This window comes from Salmo trutta, chromosome 8 (assembly GCF_901001165.1).
Source record: "Salmo trutta chromosome 8, fSalTru1.1, whole genome shotgun sequence".
Lineage (NCBI taxonomy): Eukaryota > Metazoa > Chordata > Actinopteri > Salmoniformes > Salmonidae > Salmo > Salmo trutta.
In genome coordinates this window covers 12,413,145-12,432,035 of record NC_042964.1, presented here as the reverse complement: position 1 = coordinate 12,432,035, position 18,891 = coordinate 12,413,145, and the positions used below count along the sequence as shown (strand labels likewise).

At 42.8% G+C, this 18,891-nt stretch overlaps 1 protein-coding gene across 7 annotated transcripts in view; it reads left to right on the top strand.

The window, feature by feature from the left end:
* Window positions 1–18,891, top strand: part of LOC115198233 (serine/threonine-protein phosphatase 2B catalytic subunit alpha isoform) — a 130,489-nt gene that overhangs the window by 82,536 nt on the left and 29,062 nt on the right. For all 7 annotated transcript variants that reach the window (XM_029760018.1, XM_029760020.1, XM_029760017.1 and 4 more), the window contains exons 6-8: window positions 2,165–2,304; window positions 11,494–11,571; window positions 12,187–12,281. In XM_029760018.1, coding sequence (XP_029615878.1) covers window positions 2,165–2,304; window positions 11,494–11,571; window positions 12,187–12,281 — 313 coding nt within the window. The remainder of the gene's footprint in view (window positions 1–2,164; window positions 2,305–11,493; window positions 11,572–12,186; window positions 12,282–18,891) is intronic.

Below are 18,891 nucleotides of genomic sequence, written 5' to 3'. Positions count from 1 at the left end.
GAGCTTCAATTGACGGACAGATAGCCTTACATTCTCCTGCAAAATGTCTTGATAAACTTGGGAATTCATTTTTATGTCGATGATAGCAAGCTGTCCAGGCCTTGAGGCAGCAAAGCAGCCCCAAACCATGATGCTCCCTCCACCATACTTTACAGTTGGGATGAGGTTTTGATGTTGGTGTGCTGTGCCTTTTTTCTCCACACATAGTGTTGTGTGTTCCTTCCAAACAACTCAACTTTAGTTTCATCTGTCCACACAATATTTTACCAGTAGCGCTGTGGAACAACAAGGTGCTCTTTTGCAAACTTCAGATGTGCAGCAATGTTTTTTTTGGACAGCAGTGGCTCCTTCCATGGGGTCCTCCCATGAACACCATTCTTGTTTAGTGTTTTACGTATCGTAGACTCGTCAACAGAGATGTTAGCATGTTCCAGAGATGTTTGTAAGTCTTTAGCTGACACTAGGATTCTTCTTAACCTCACTAAGCATTCTGAGCTGTGCTCTTGCAGTCATCTTTGCAGGATGGCCACTGATAGGGAGAGTAGCAACAGTGCTGAACTTTCTCCATTTATAGACAATTTGTCTTACCGTGGACTGATGAACATCAAGGCTTTTAGAGATACTTTTGTAAACCTTTCCAGCTTTATGCAAGTCAACAATTCTTAATCTTAGGTCTTTGGAGATCTCTTTTGTTCGAGGCATGGTTCACATCAGGCAATGCTTCTTGTGAATAGCAAACTCAAATTTTGTGAGTGTTTTCTTTTAACATCTCCAATCTCGTCTCATTGATTAGACTCCAGGTTAGCAGACTCCTGACTCCAATTAGCTTTTGGAAAAGTAATTAGCCTAGGGGTTCACATAGTTTTTCCAACCTACACTGTCATTGTTTAAGTGATGTATTCAATATAGACAAGAAAAATACAATAATTTGTGTGTTATTAGTTTAAGCACACTGTGTTTGTCTATTGTTGTGACTAAGATGAAGATCAGATCAAATTGTATGACAAATGTATGCAGAAATCCGGGTAATTCCAAAGGGTTCACATACTTTTTCTTGCCACTGTATGGTTTTTAACAAGTCATGTCCATGTTTCATTAAAGTGTAATGGATGTTCAGTATAAGAAGGATCATGCATTTTCCCTTGTAACAAACATTCATTCAAGTGGATTTTATTCTGTGAAAGGCACATCAATTAGGTTTACACAGACCTTGGTTAAAACCTGTTTAATTTCTCCTTTTTGCTGTTCAAGGAAGTAGTCTTAACAATTTCTCTTGAAATATTTATTTAGAAAAGAATGACCTTGATAACACAACATGGACTACCTCCCTCTCAAGCAATGGCCCAAACTAACAGAGATTTGCAATCTGGCCCTCTGATTAAACCTTTTGAATAGTTGGATCCTGCTTTTTCTCAAATTCAATAACGACAATTGGATTTTGTGGCTGCAATCAGATGGTCTCTGTAATAAAATCTACACTATTGAAGTGTCCATTATGCTACAGTATATACTGTACCAGGCTTGGGGTCAAGTCCATTTAAATTCCAGTCAATTCAGGAAGTACAATGATATTCCAACTCAAATTGCAAAGATTTGAATTTGGTTTACTTTCTGAATTGACTTGAATTTAAATGGAATTTATTCCAGCCCTGGTATATACATTCTCTGAGAAATGACTGTCATGAGCTTTTGGATGATCACTTTAATTTGTAGCTTTTCATTCCATTTCCCAGGAGGAGGTATTAGTATAGTCAAGATTGAAAATATCTATTCATGTTTCATACTCATAAAAGGCACAAATTGTCATCCAGTCCATCCAATTACACGTTGTGGGTTTCTTTCACACACAGATATGAGACTCTACCAACAGTTGTACTGTAACATGCTCTGATGAAGGCATAACTGCCAAAATGCAGTGCTGCCGTTTCCCAATGTTCTTGAACTCAGGATTTCATTCAAAGTTTTACTGTAACCACAGTTCAATGTAGCAAGACGAATTGTCAACTCAAGATCCATTTCAAGTCATTTTCCCTTTCCCATACAGTAGGTATCACTACACCAACTTATTGAGGAGGCTAAACTGACTCTGTTTCCGCATAGATGAGACATTTTCCTGACTGATTGACATTGTCTCTCCTAACTCTGTGTACCTCTGTCTCTGTAGTTAGACAGATTCAAAGAGCCCCCTGCGTACGGGCCCATGTGTGACCTGTTGTGGTCAGACCCCCTGGAGGACTTTGGGAACGAGAAGAGCCAAGAACACTTCACGCACAACACAGTGAGAGGATGCTCCTACTTCTACAGGTGGGCCGTCACCTCCTTCACAAGCTGCGTAGTGTGAAAAAGAGGCTGTGAATGTATTCATTTATTTGTCATTTAGTTGGCAGAGACAGTGCACATTATTAAGAGTGTGTGGTGTGTGTGTGTGTGTGTGTGTGTGTGTGTCTTGGCTTTTGTAATCGTTGGCCTTATCTTGCTTTGTTACCATTGCTGACTTTGTTAAATTGCTGATGTATCATACAATGGACTTGAAATTGATCTAGTGTAACACTTCTGGGCTCTAAAGTAATATAACCCTCAAAATAAAACAGTTAACTTGTGCCATTGATGCATCATTGAACCTTCCTTTGCCAAATCCTTCCAACCCACGTTATTCTGACAAATGTTCATCTTCATTCAGTCCCCTTCGAAGCCCCTCACTCCCTTTTCTACTATCTGGATCATAGTTGCTTTGTAACCTTCATTTGTCATGGACCCAGAGAAACTGCCTTTTCTCTCATTACTCTGTCACAAGTGTTTATGTAACACATATATGAACTCCCATTAAATATTTAATTATTTTTTATTTAACCTTTATTTAACTAGGCAAGTCAGTTAAGATCAAATTCGTATTTACAATGACTGCCAACCCCGGCCAAACCTGGACAACGCTGGGCCAATTGTGCGCCACCCTATGGGACTCCCAATCACAGCCGGATGTGATACAGCCTGGTTTCGAACCAGGGACTGTAGTGATGCCTCTTGCACTTAGACTGCTGCGCCACTCGGGAGCCCAGTCACCGGCAGAGCAAACAAAGGAAACGCTGGAAGTGCTGCGGGAGCTCACGCTGTCCTGAATGTAATGAACTTATGCATTAGCACAGGGCCAGAGTCTTCTCCAAATGTGAGTTTTAGTGCTCCAGTGTCCAATTATTACAGGTGGACAGACGCTCATTTGATCCTGGCATGCTAGTGGCAAAGCCAGCCTGAAGCAGCCCAAGCTGTCAAATGTATCTCCTGGGTTAGTGACTGAAGATATGATTCCCCTTAGAAATGCAGTCCATCCAACAGAAGGCAGTGAATTGGGTAGGGTTGTTCTCAAGGCATTACTTAGAATTTGTATACTGATATAATTTGAAAAGAGTGCATATATCATATTTGTCAGAGACTTATTTTCTGTTCCCATAATACCTATTTCAAAGACCTCCTATTTCACGAGCGTAGTAAGGTAATATTTGCTCTTTGGACCCCAGGAAGACTAGCGGTCTCCTAAAGGTTTTTTCATTTTGTGAAGAGTTGCCTTCCCTTGCAAGTAGTAGCTAGCTGGCAGCCTGGCTAGCTGGCTTTAGCCTAGCCCAAAGGCCAGCAGAGGGCGATATTGAGTCGTTTCCATTTTACAGTCCGAACACATTGTATTATGCCGGCAATACACTCGTATCCCCTGCGGACCGCTTTGTACCTAAAACATTCTCCATTCACGCTGCAAAGGTGTCGACTTCCTCCTTAACTATATTTAATAGTGAGATGACTGAAGAAAACTGGGAAAATATGCATACTTTCTTTATGAAACACCATTTTCCACCACCATGCTAAAGTGGCTAATGCCTAGGAATGCTATTCCCGGATGTTGCCTATTGCTTTCAGCCAATCAATTTGCAGCAGTCTGTTGTTTACCCTTGGCTGAACGCAGAGCACAACATCAGGAAGTAGCATTAGCCAAATGGCGTTTCATAAAGCAAGTATGTGTATTTTCTACGTTTTCTCTGCCTTCTTGCCATCAGTAGGAAATTGACACCTTTGCAGCCTGAATAGATAATGTTTTAGGTACAAACCGGTCCACGGGGGATATGAGTGTATTTACGGCTACATACAATGCGTTTGGACGGTAAAATGAAACCATCAATATCAGTTCAATATCGCCATCTGCCGGCCTTTGGGCTAGCCTTAGCCTGGCTAAAAACATAGCAAGCCAGCTAGCCTTTTTAGCTTCCCACATCGCCATGTGAAATAATCAGATTTTATAATTTTTTTAAATATGCCCTGGCAAATATTCTTATACTTGCCGGTGTAACCTAAAACATTATCCCAGTTTGATATGCTGCTTGTGTATTCATTCCCATATCAGCTAAAAATAGAACGTCATGTTTTGTTCACAAGAAAAAAAGCACATGGATTGCTAGGTGGCTACAGCAGGTTCTAGCATTTTAGCCTGTAATCAGTAGTTATTACTGTTATACAAAATATATTTTGGGGTGAATTCTTGTTGTTTGGTTTACTGTTTGAACAATAGCTGAGATTACATTTGGTTATCAATGCCAAATAGGCTAATCAATGCCAAATAGGCTAATAGCCTATAGAACCAAGTGACAACACAGCCTCCACGGCCTGTCTCAATTTTCAGGTAGTAAAAAAACACGTTAAATACCGGTAAACGACATTGCGACACTCCGAGTCTTGCTTCTGCGTAGAGCTTGTCGTCAGCATTATTTATTTTATTTTGATTTAACCTTTATTTAAACAGGGAGTCACAGTGAGATAAGGCAATAGCTAAAGGGGATCCAAATAAAGAATGAAGAATTAGCTTAGGTATTTTATGTGGGAACAATGATGCTTATTTGCATTCAATATTTGATGTAGGTCAGGACTATGTGATAGCTGTGCATATATTTGTATATGACCCAACAGTTTGCAGTAAATCAAATCAAATAAAATTGTATTTGTCACATGTGCCGAATACAACAGGTGTAGACCTTACAGTGAAATGCTTACTTACAAGCCCTTAACCAACAATGCAGTTTTAAGAAAAGAAAAGTGTTAAAGTATTTACTAAAATAAACTGAAGTAAAAAAGAAGTAAACACAATAAAAAAGAAAAGTAAATGGTCCTACTTGAGTTAGATTTGTATATGACCCAACAGTTTGTTGTAAATGGTATCACTTGACTTATACTGGAACATGATGTCGTACACATTGATTCAGAGCATCCCAAACATGCTCAATGGGTGACATGTCTGGTGAGTATGCAGGCCATGGAAGAACTGGGACATTTTCAGCTTCCAGGAATTGTGTACAGATCCTTGCGACATTATCATTCTGAAACATGAGGTGATGGCAGCAGATGAATGGGTTGACAATGGGCCACAGGATCTTGTCATGGTATCTCTGTGCATTCGAATTGCCATCGATAAAATGCAATTGTGTTTGTTGTCCATAGCTCATGCCTGCCCATACCGTAACTCCACCGCCACCATGGGGCACTCTGTTCACAACATTGGCATCAGCAAACAGCTCACTCACACGACGCCGTGCACGTGGTCTGCCGGTTGAACGTACTGCAAAATTCTCTAAAACAATGTTGGAGGCAGCTTTTGGTAGAGAAATTAACATTAAATTATTTGGCAACAGCTCTGGTGGACATTCCTGCAGTCAGCATGTCAATTGCACGCTCTCTCAACTTAAGACATCTGTGGCATTGTGTTGTGTGACAAAACTGCAGATTTTAGAGTGACCTTTTATTGTCCCCAGCAGAAGGTGAACCTGTGTAATTATCATGCTGTGTAATCAGCTTCTTGATATGCCACACCTGTCAGGTGGATGGATTATCTTGGGAAAGGAGAAATGCTCACTAAAAGGGATATAAACATATTTGTGCACAACATTTTAGAGAAATAAGTATTTTGTTTCAGGTCATGAAACATGGGACCAACACTTTACATGCATTTATAATTGTGTTCGGTGTAGATTTGTATATGTCCCAACATCTTACTGTAAATGGTCCTGATTGAGTTAGATTTGTATATGTCCCAACAGTTTACTGCAAATGGTCCTGCTAGAGTTAGATTTGTATATGTCCCAACAGTTTACTGTAAATGGTCCTGCTAGAGTTAGATTTGTATATGTCCCAACAGTTTACTGTAAATGGTCCTGCTAGAGTTAGATTTGTATATGTCCCAACAGTTTACTGTAAATGGTCTTGCTAGGGTTAGATTTGTGTATGACCCAACAATTTGCTGTAAATGGTCCTGCTAGAGTTAGATTTGTATATGTCCCAACAGTTTACTGTAAATGGTCTCGCTTGACTTAGATTTCTATATATGTCCCAACAGTTTACTGTAAATGGTCTTGCTTGACTTAGATTTCTATATATGACACAACAGTTTACTGTACATGGTCTCGCTTGACTTAGATTTGTATATGACCCAACAATTTTCTGTAAATGGTCCTGCTAGAGTTAGATTTGTGTATGTCCCAACAGTTTACTGTAAATGGTCTCGCTTGACTTAAATTTGTAAAGGACCCAACAGTTTACTGTACATGGTTTCGCTTGACTTTGATTTGTATATGACCCAATCGTTTGCTGTAAATGGTCTCGCTTGACTATCTGCCAGACAACAGGGACCCTGTCAGGGAGAGAAATGTCACCCCTGTCACTTGAGAGAGCGTAAGAGAGCTGTGTTGTCGCTCTCGGGTTCTGGCTGCTAGTGATATTTCCATGGTATGCCCCTGCCATCGCAGAGATATCTCTGATATCTCAGTTACAAGGACCCAGTGTACTAAATCCAGTAGGATCGGCTATAGACAGAGGGAAAGGGATTTAAAGGTGATAGGCACTGTTTGTACAGTCGTGGCCAAAAGTTTTGAGAATGACACAAATATTAATTTTCACAAAGTCTGCTGCCTCAGTGTCTTTAGATATTTTTGTCAGATGTTACTATGGAATACTGAAGTATAATTACAAGCATTTCTTAAGTGTCAAAGGCTTTTATTGACAATTACATGAAGTTGATGCAAAGAGTCAATATTTGCAGTGTTGACCCTTCTTTTTCAAGACCTCTGCAATCCGCCCTGGCATGCTGTCAATTAACTTCTGGGCCACATCCTGACTGATGGCAGCCCATTCTTGCATAATCAATGCTTGGAGTTTGTCAGAATTTGTGGGTTTTTGTTTGCCTCTTGAGGATTGACCACAAGTTCTCAATGGGATTAAGGTCTGGGGAGTTTCCTGGCCATGGACCCAAAATATTGATGTTTTGTTCCCCGAGCCACTTAGTTATCACGATTGCCTTATGGCAAGGTGCTCCATCATGCTGGAAAAGGCATTGTAAAAAAAAGTTTTAATTTTGTCATTATGGGGTATTGTGTGTAGATTGATGAGGAAAACAAATAATTTAATACATTTTAGAATAAGGCTGTAACGCAACAACATTTTGAAAACGTCAAAGGGTCTGAATAATTTCCTAATGCACTGCATTACTTTTAAAATGTATCCTTCCTTCCTCGAAGTAATCACTGATCTGATATGCCATAAAACCCATGCAGTAATGCCAGATTAGGGATTACTTCAAGGAAGCCTGGAAGGAAAGATGCATTTTAAGTGTACAGTCGTGGCCAAAAGTTTTGAAAATGACACAAATATAAATTTTCACAAAGTCTGCTGCCTCAGTTTGTATGATGGCAATTTGCATATACTCCAGAATGTTATGAAGAGTGATCAGATGGATTGCAATTCATTTTTGCCATGCAATTTTTGCCTCTTTGCCATGCAAATTAACTGAATCCCCAAAAAACATTTCCACTGCATTTCAGCCCTGCCACAAAAGGACCAGCTGACATCATGTCAGTGATTCTCTCGTTAACACAGGTGTGAGTGAGCTTCAAAAGGAGGGTGGTGCTCGGAATCATTGTTCATCCTCTGTTAATCACGGTTACCTGTGCTTTGCACAAAAAGGGCTTCACAGGCAAGGATATTGCTGCCAGTAAGATTGCACCTAAATCGACCATTTATCGGATCATCAAGAACTTCAAGGAGAGCGGTTCAATTGTTGTGAAGAAGGCTTCAGGGCTGCCAAGTAAGTCCAGCAAGCGCCAGGACCGTCTCCTAAAGTTGATTCAGCTGCGGGATCGGGGCACCACCAGTACAGAGCTTGCTCAGGAATGGCAGCAGGCAGGTGTGAGTGCATCTGCATGCACAGTGACCTTTGGAGGATGGCCTGGTGTCAAGAAGGGCGGCAAAGAAGCCACTTCTCTCCAGGAAAAACATCAGGGACAGACTGATATTCTGCGAAAGGTACAGGGATTGGACTGCTGAGGACTGAGGTAAAGTCATTTTCTCTGATGAATCCCCTTTCCGATCGTTTGGGGCATCCGTAAAAAAGCTTGTCCAGAGAAGACAAGGTGAGGGCTACCATCAGTCCTGTGTCATGCCAACAGTAAAGCATCCTGAGACCATTCATGTGTGGGGTTGCTTCTCAGCCAAGGGAGTGGGCTCACTCACAATTTTGCCTAAGAACACAGCCATGAATAAAGAATGGTACCAACACATCCTCTGAGAGCAACTTCTCCCAACCATCCAGGAACAGTTTGGTGACGAACAATGCCTTTTCCAGCATGATGGAGCACCTTGCCATAAGGCAATCGTGATAACTAAGTGGCTCGGGGAACAAAAAATCTATATTTTGGGTCCATGGCCAGGAAACTCCCCAGACCTTAAGAGGCGGGTGGATAAACAAAACCCCACAAATTCTGACAAACTCCAAGCATTGATTATGCAAGATGGGCTGCCATCAGTCAGGATGTGGCCCAGAAGTTAATTGACAGCATGCCAGGGCGGATTGCAAAGGTCTTGAAAAAGAAGGGTCAACACTGCTAATATTGACTCTTTGCATAAACATAATGTAATTTTCAATAAAAGCCTTTGACACTTGCTTGTAATTATACTTCAGTATTCCATAGTAACATCTGACAAAAATATCTAAAGACACTGAAGCAGCAAACTTTGTGAAAATACATTTTTGTGTCATTCTCAAAACCTTTGGCCACGACTAGATATTCCATTAAAAATCAGCTGTGTCCTGCTACAATAGTCATTTACAACATTAGCAATGTCTACACTGTATTTCTGATCAATTTTATGTTATTTTAATGGTAAGAAAATGTGTTTTTCTTTCAAAAACAAGTACATTTCTAAGTGACCACAAACTTTTTAACGGTGGAGTATATTTTAGAATAAGCTGTAACGTAACATAATGTGGGAAAAGTCAAGAGCAGAGTCCTTTATGGGTAGTGCACTCCTTTTGACCAGAGTCCTTTATGGGTAGTGCACTCCTTTTGACCAGAGTCCTTTATGGGTAGTGCACTATATAGGGAATAGGATGCCATTTGACATGTAGCCATGATGTTTTCCCCTAGGCTGGATCTGCCTGCAGGGCTCATTGTAATTGGCAGCACACTGGCATGCTGAGTTTATGGGCCAGCTTCAAGCTCCAGACTAAAAGGAGAACAATTCGCCAATCGGAGAGAAAAGACTCAGTTTAGTCCCTTTTCCTGATTCTGGCAGCTGTGTCTTATTCCAGCACCATAGGCCCCCTCATAACTGTTTTACACACATTACTGAGGTGTGAAATTGCATGTTGTTTTGAATACAGGCCCCATCTTTTCTATCCTGCTATAGCCTAGCGGACACTTTGCTGTGTGGTTGTTGACTAAATGTGTTTTTTTTTTTTTTTACCAATGATTACTATTTGTGAGTAGCCTTAGCAGGCAATTGCATGGTATTTTAGATGCTTTATGAAAATAGCCCTTAATTGGATTTTGGCTGTACAAATGATTCACAGAGTATACTGTCAGATTTGAAGTAGATATGGTGTGCATGTATTTATTGATTTGTTAGGGACAGTGCACAACTGTTGGATGGCTCACATCTGTGTCCCAGAACAGATGTCAAATGCTTTCAGCACAAAATGTATTTAGTCTTCTGAGCAATACCCAGCAACAGCATCTGCCAAACAGTGACAGGTGCATGGAAAGAAATAATGGATTAAAATAATGAATCGAGATGGAAATTAGATGCACACTTTTTATTATCCTCGAAGCAATGCGATCACACCGCAAAGAAACCGTACACACACTTTGGCAATGTTCCTCCGTCAGTCGTATTTTCTCTCCTCATGTGACCAGTAACAGAATGATCTTATAGCTAGACCTATTTCTAGGTTTAACTCCACCATGAGTGACAAAGCAAAGTACTCTCAGCTGAGAAGCCTGATGTGTTACTGTGCCACTCAAAGCGTATCCTGTTACCCGTCTAACAAGGAAATGTGAATTGAGACATATTTGTTTACTTTTAGTGAAGTGAGAGTTTATGTTCTCTTGTTTACTTTTTTGTCCTGGATATTAACTGTAGGGTGAGGACATTGGATGTTACCAGAAGTGCCCAGTGGCCAGAAGTGCAAGGCTTCATGAAAAAAAAAATCCATCCACCTATCACACAAAGCAATAAGCTACCCTCTAGCTCTAGAAGCATTCAGCAATGGAGACTCGTACTGAGCAAAGAGCATGACCATTGTTATGCAAATGAGCTACATCCAGCAACAAGGACTTGAGTTTAGCCTCCTCCACAGAGCTAAATGATCTCACGTCCGTCACGTATTTCCTAATGTACAGCTGATGTGTATTTTTCTCAATGTGAAATGGTTGATTATTTGTAACCTACAATAAAATACCAACGTGAATAGGTCGCACAATGAGTGTGGTTCTTTGAACGATTTGTAAACAGTCTGAGAATATTGCATATTTATCCTTGGATGGCTCTCATGTGGCATCAGCTGTTCATGGAACAGCCTTTAGAAGTTGTTGTGGTCGGGAGTTATGAAAGGATTTGGACTCACAGTTGCATTCCGTTTCCCAAGGTCACTCACTTACTAAACGTTCCTTCTCCGGTAGGTGATTTAGGAATGTTTTCAACGTAACTGGTTTTTAGGGGGTTGTTGGCTGTGTGACTAGGGCCTACCCCACTGAGAGCGAAAGGACATTTCCAGTGGACTTTTGGTGTCTTTGGTAAGGAAAGGTTATGGCATGGAAAATACTGCAACTGTCCTATACTGTAATTACTGTCAGTTTGTTTTGGCCACCTTCATCTCAGCCTATTCAGAACCGCATGAGTATGCAAAAGATACACACACACACACACACACACACACACACACACACACACACACACACACACACACACACACTAAATAATTATAGTGTTTGTTGAGAAACCACAAGCCTGTGGATTACTTTGTTTACTCTTTCTGACGGTAACATGACGAAGATGCATCTGCTATATTTACAAATGTATTCAAATACGTTTGAATGAATATCTATTTCAATTATGTGTCAACGAAATCTAATCACTGTCTTTAGATCAAATTAGACCCGTTAATCAAGCATGTGTCATCTTGTCTTTCAACAGCTACCCCGCTGTCTGCGACTTTCTACAACACAATAACTTGTTATCTGTCATTCGAGCCCATGAAGCACAGGACGCTGGGTAAGTGTCCTCTTTGTACCCACCGCTGACTGCTACAGCCATTCTCCTTGGACAACTATGTCGCTTGAGTTTACGCAAGTAAACATTTGGACCTGTGCTTATTAAAAAATTGTGCTGTATTAAAAGTTATTGACTTTTGGCCATCCGTGCCCCTTCAAAGGACTTTGGTAGCAAGCATGTCAAAACGTTGAAGAAAAGGCTGATTGAGGCAGAGGGGAGCGCCCAAACTGACCGAAGGCTTGTCGCCCTGTTTGTTTTTCTGCACTCCCGCTGCTTGTCCACGCAGACTGTCTGGTCCCACTCAAAGAGCAAGGACAGCTTGACGTACAAGTCAGCCTTAGGCACAGCTCTAGGATCAGATTACCGTGTCCAAATCAATTAAATTATTCCTCAGGGCACTGTTGACTTCATGCACAATGTGTATGTTACATTATTATATAACCTGTTGTAATATATGCCATTTAGCAGGCCCTTTTATCCAAAGCGATTTTAAAGTAATGCGTGCGTACATTTCAGATGGTCCTGGGAATCGAACCCGCTGCTCTACCACACTGAGCTACAGAGTATTAGGTAGTGTTGTTGCGACGGTAATCATGATGCTGTCTCTCCCTCTAGGTACCGCATGTACAGGAAGAGCCAGACGACAGGGTTTCCTTCTCTCATCACCATCTTCTCAGCACCCAACTACCTAGACGTCTACAATAACAAAGGTAAGCACAGAGTCCCCAGTATTCATTACCTCGACTATGTGTTAGTTTATTTTGCGTCTCTTGGGTTGGTTTAGATGGGGATGGGCTGGACTGGACTGACTGCGGTCCATTTGGCATGCTCACTCTGGAGGAGGCTGGACACAGACAGACCTTTGTGAAGTGAGTCAGCACAAAAAGTCTCAGAGCGACTCTTTTTGTCCAATAGGGGCACCAAAGGGGAGTTTCCGGGACAGGGAGAGAAAGGGAGAAGGGGATGGGGCTGTTTTTGACACACACACACACACACACACACACACAGAGAAAGAGACTGCCATTTTCCCCATGGGGGCATATTTTCGCATAGGTGTGAATTGGGGCAAAGCCAGTGAGTTTACTTGAGGGCATGTGTTGAGATGTTTTGAAGTATTTTTGTCAGTCTTACAATGGGCTATGTTTACAGGTTGTTGTTTTAACCTTGATGTTCCCTGTTCTCGGCCCACTTTGATATCTAATCCCAGCTTTGCCAACTCAAAGGTAAAGAGATTTAAATAGCCGGCCTTGTGGAGCACAGTCAGGAACGCAGGCAATTACTCAGCCCTGTTAGATTCTACTTCCCACTGTAGTTTTGTGGTGCATTTAACATCGGTTGCATATTTCCTCAAAGATTTTTTTTATGGTTAAAAAGAATTTGACTCAGGCGATGTCGTTTTCTAGGATTATTTTCTATTCTCTTGAAACAACAAGGGATAGAGCTTCTAAATGAAGAGGTAGGAAGAGAACATTCTCAATGTTATTTCTGTTAAGAACCGCCCAATGAGGCACAAATATGGTTAGAATCTGTCTGATCATTCATGTAGGTGGGGGCAGGGGCAGGGCGCCCAATTGAAACGCAAGTGACCGTAATAGATTGATCTTCTCTCATCTTGGACTGGGGCCTCGGTTGCGAGCGCCGCAGTCTAGTGATTGATGGCCGGTCGATGGCCACTGTAAATCTAAAAGGAGCCCGTCAGCTCAGCATGAAGACTTTGCCAGATTCAGATTAACCAGGGCCCCTCCCCAATGGTCTGCGGTCCTGGGACAGTGTAACCCTTATCAGAGAGGGGATGCCGCCCGGCTAGGGGTTTCCTGGCTCTGTGGTTTCACAGGCAAATGAATAAAAAACAAAACACAAAGGCCAACATTGCTGAGTGGATGAAATGTAAAGGCCACATAGCTCCTTTTTTTTAAAGGATAAGATAAATCGTAGAATCAGATTGTTCGACCCCTGAGACAAAGGTCTACTACTCTACAGGGTCTCCTGTCAGGGGTCAACTTGTCTGTGGTCACATGAGCTGGAGCTGGGTTGTCACTGATGGTCACTCAGGCTAATGTGTTATGCTCCTCCTGCTACTTCCCTGACATTACACTGGTGTGTAGAGAGAGATGAACTATGGTACACCCTGCTCTCAAATGAAAACACACCGCCATGATTGCTCTCTCTGCTCTCCCTCCCTCCCTCACTCTCACTCTCACCCTCCTCTCTCCCACCCCCTCTCTCTCTCTTTATCCTTTCTCTCCGTGAGCTGTAAACGTGAAAACGCTGCTGCAACACAAAATAGAGAAGGTTGGAGGACTCCAAGGGGGAAATAATATTTGTGCATGCTATATTGTCTAGCTGCTTAATTAAAATCTCCCAGCTCAACAAGACCCTTCGGTCACTGGGCCTGCCTCTTGGACAGGGATGGTAATTACACACTGGGCCTGCCTCTTGGACAGGGATGGTAATTACACACTGGGCCTGCCTCTTGGACAGGGATGGTAATTACACACTGGGCCTGCCTCTTGGACAGGGATGGTAATTACACACTGGGCCTGCCTCTTGGACAGGGATGGTAATTACACACTGGGCCTCTTGGACAGGGATGGTAACTACACACTGGGCCTCTTGGACAGGGATGGTAATTACACACTGGGCCTGCCTCTTGGACAGGGATGGTAATTACACACAGGGCCTCTTGGACAGGGATGGTAATTACACACTGGGCCTGCCTCTTGGACAGGGATGGTAATTACACACTGGGCCTGCCTCTTGGACAGGGATGGTAATTACATACTGGGCCTGCCTCTTGGACAGGGATGGTAATTACACACTGGGCCTCTTGGACAGGGATGGTAATTACACACTGGGCCTCTTGGACAGGGATGGTAATTACACACTGGGCCTCTTGGACAGGGATGGTAATTACACACTGGGCCTGCCTCTTGGACAGGGATGGTAATTACACACTGGGCCTGCCTCTTGGACAGGGATGGTAATTACACACTGGGCCTGCCTCTTGGACAGGGATGGTAATTACACACTGGGCCTGCCTCTTGGACAGGGATGGTAATTACACACTGGGCCTCTTGGACAGGGATGGTAATTACACACTGGGCCTCTTGGACAGGGATGGTAATTACACACTGGGCCTCTTGGACAGGGATGGTAATTACACATCTCCAAACACACATAAGACATTCACCTGTTTTTCCCTGCCGTATGTTGCTGGTGCTGGTGTTTAGACAGTTGGAAGTGTGCCGGGGAGACAGAAGTAGATGGACGGCTCTGAAAGTGTCAGACTGGGGATTCAGGCATGTGTGGTGAGAAGTTGGCTGTGTCAAACTTCAGCACAAACATTTAGCCTACCTGCTTCTTAAACAGCTGTGTTTCCCCTTCTCTCTCCCGTTTTTCGTTGATAGAATGAAATTAGAGATGGAGATGGATGGAAATTGCTGTTGCTCTAGAGAGGACAGGCTCAGAGATATGGCCGAGGCCATTGTTTATTGACCTCTGAAATGTCAGAGTTCAGTTTCCTGTGAGGTTGGCATGTGGCGGTGCGATCGTACGAGGGGTGGAAAGAGATGGCATGCTGGCGTGGAAAGAATATCAGGTTGGCATCCCCGGGGCAGGAATGATGACAGTGAACAAGGGAATTTTCCGCCTCGTCACGGACGACAGCGTGGGCACCTTGTCTGGCTGTTCTCCAGGGATTCCCTCCCCCTCCAGCCAGAGCACATCAGACCCGAATGGGGAGGTTGTGTTTTCCTCCCTGGATTTCTGGGTGGGAAGTTGGATGGGACTCTTGGCAAGAGAGGACCAGTTAACCAATAAACATTCCATTGTTATTATTTAGTCTCCTTCTGTGACTTAACTGTAGTTAAGATCAAGACCTCAATTATTGATCAATGACAACTCAATCTGCGTTATTACTAACACTGTACCGTGTAGCCTACTGTATTGCCCCACTGCAACAGTGATCTACTCGGATCAAATATGTGTGGGATGATAAATTGAAGTGAAGTGAAAAATCAAAACAGCCCATTTCCCTTTTCTATTTCCTGTCTGCCTCTGTTACATGAATACAGAGAGGTAGACGGTAGAGTGAGTAGAGTCTGATGGGCAGACAGACAGTACAGGAGGAAGCATTAAGCCAGAGGAGTTAGAGAGGAACTTTCATCCCTCTACCCCGCTTCCCTCCATCCCTCCAGACAAAGGGGATCAGAGAGCCGTCCTCGTTACGAAGGGAGGAAAACCCTTCTCAGCAGGCACTCCTCGGTAAATAATGTAGGAGAGGACAGACAGGTGGGTAGGCATCGGGATGACTTGACTGTGGTAGTGTATGCGTGTTAAAGCACAGAGTCTGGTCTTTTCCCCAAAAAAGCACAAGAGGAGCATGCAGCTTTATCAGAGCAACAGAGACCCCTGGTGGTCATCTGAGGAACTGCAAGAAACCTTGGAAAAAAATAATGTTTTTTGTTGTATTTTTTTGAAAATGTATTGATTTGTGAGTTTTTTTTTTTCATTTTATTATTTTATGAAAAGGAAGTCACATGTTAAGAATATTTGGTCCTTTCTGGAATCAAACCCAGAACGCTGGTGTCACAAACGACAACGAGCTGAGCCTTGTAGCATGGAGGGTGTTGCTTGTTATAAGCCACTAACTGCGTAGATCCTACAATGCAAGTGGATTTGTGCTTTCTGAGTTTGTGTGTCTGTATCTAAGAGAAAACAGCTCATAATAATGGTTGTTGATACTCAAGGCTGCACCGTTTTCTTGCTCCCCAACCCGCTCGTCTCACCACAGTATCACCAACCCCACCTCTCACCAAGCCCAGTGGGATGCAAGTGAATGTTAGTCTGGCTGTAGATGTACAGACTCATGACATGCAGATGGCTGGCATGCCGCGTTTGATGACTGGCTATTCTCAAACCCAGTCAGGAGACGCCCTGAGGCAGGAAAGTCCCCACCGGGACCCGACCTCGGTGTCAGCTTTCCCCTCAACGAATCTGGGCCACATTGGCTGGGTGTTGCGGGTGGGAGGGGGAGCAGATTGCTGTATACAGGGGGTTAGGCAGTAGTGTCTGCCTGTGTGGTTCCCTGGCCTGTTGCAACGTGATAACACCTTACCCTGATTAGACCAACTAGGTCATTGCCCCAGGCCCAGGCCCAGGTCTGATACTAGTGGGGTTGCTGTGTGAGCCAAAATAGCAAAGTATTCTAATACCGTACAAGTTTAAGTCACACATAGCATAATGTATTTGGAAATGTTTTTTTTATCATCATTCTACAACATCCATGAGAATCTATAGATTTTTCATGATACAAAAAAGGATTGGATTTGTTGGACTGTGATTATATGTTTTCTTATTGTACTACATACAGTACCAGTCAAAGGTTTGGACACACCTACACATTCAGGGGTTTTAATTTATTTGTACTATTTTCTACATTGTAGAATAATAGTGAAGACATCAAAACTATGAAATAACACATATGGAATCATGTAGTAACCAAAAAAGTGTTAAACAAATCACAATATATTTTATATTTGAGATTCTTCAAAGTAGCCACCCTTTGCCTTGATGACAGTCTCTCAACCAGCTTCATGAGGAATGCTTTTCCAACAGTCTTGAAGGAGTTCCCACATGCTGAGCACTTGTTGGCTGCTTTTCCTTCACTCTGCGGTCCAACTCATCCCAAACCATCTCAATTGGGTTGAGGTCAAGTGATTGCGGAGGCCAGGTCATCTGATGCAGCACTCCATCACTCTCCTTCTTGGTCAAATAGCCCTTACACAGCCTGGAGGTGTGTTTTGGGTCATTGTTCTGTTGAAAAACAAATGATAGTCCCACTAAGCGCAAACCAGATGTGATGGCATATCGCTGCAGAATGCTGTGGTAGCCATGCAGGTTAAGTGTGCCTTGAATTCTAAATAAATCACTGACAGTGTCACCAGCAAAGCACCATCACACCTCGTCCTCCATGCTTCACGGTGGGAACTACACATGCGGAGATCATCCGTTCACCTACTCTGCGTCTCAGAAAGACATGGCGGTTGGAACCAAAAATCTTAAATTTGGACTCATCAGACCAAAGGACAGTTTTCCACCGGTCTTATGTCCATTGCTCGTGTTTCTTTGCCCAAGCAAATCTCTTCTTCTTATTGGTGTCCTTGAGTAGTGGTTTCTTTGCAGCAATTCGACCATGAAGGCCTCATTCACGCAGTCTCCTCTGAACAGTTGATGTTAAGATGTGTCTCTTATTTGAAGTCTGTGAAGCATTTATTTGGGCTGTAATCTGAGGCTGGTAACTCTAATGAACTAATCCTCTGCAGCAGAGGTAACTCTGGGTCTTCCTTTCCTGTGGCGGTCCTCATGAGAGCCAGTTTCATCATAGCGCTTGATAGTTTTTGCACTTGAAGAAACTTTCAAACTTCTTGACATTTTCCTGTCTTAAAGTAATGATGGTCTGTCCTTTCTCTTTGCTTATTTGAGCTGTTCTTGCCATAATACAGACTTGGACTTTTACCAAATAGGGCTATCTTCTGTATACCTCCCCTACCTTGTCACAACACAACTGATTGGCCCAAACGCATTAAGAAGGAAAGAAATTCAACAAATTCACTTTTAACAAGGCACTGTTAATTGAAATGCATTCCAGGTGACTACCTCATGAAGCTGGTTGAGAGAATGCCAAGAGTGTGCAAAGCTGTCATGAAGGCAAAGGGTGGCTACTTTGAAAAAACACTTTTTTGGTTACTACATGATTCCATATGTGTTATTTCATAGTTTTGATGTGTTCACTATAATTCTACTGTAGAAAATAGTACAAATAAAGAAAAGGTGTGTCCAAACTTTTGGCTGGTACTGTGTGTTTCTCTCATAAACACTGAGGGTTAAACTGATTCTTGATACAGCCTCGGTTTCTGACCCCATCTTTGGTATGTTACAATTGCCTCCCAGAGAATTTGGTGTTTTCCACAGATCCAATATTACATGCATATTGGCACAGAAAAAGCTATGCACAAGACCTCTGGAGACCCCTGTATGCACTAGACCTCTGTATGCACTAGACCTCTGTATGCACTAGACCTCTGTATGCACTAGACCTCTGGAGACCCCTGTATGCACAAGACCTCTGGAGACCCCTGTATGCACTAGACCTCTGGAGACCCCTGTATGCACTAGACCTCTGGAGACCCCTGTATGCACTAGACCTCTGGAGACCCCTGTATGCACTAGACCTCTGGAGACCCCTGTATGCACTAGACCTCTGGAGACCCCTGTATGCACTAGACCTCTGGAGACCCCTGTATGCACTAGACCCCTGTA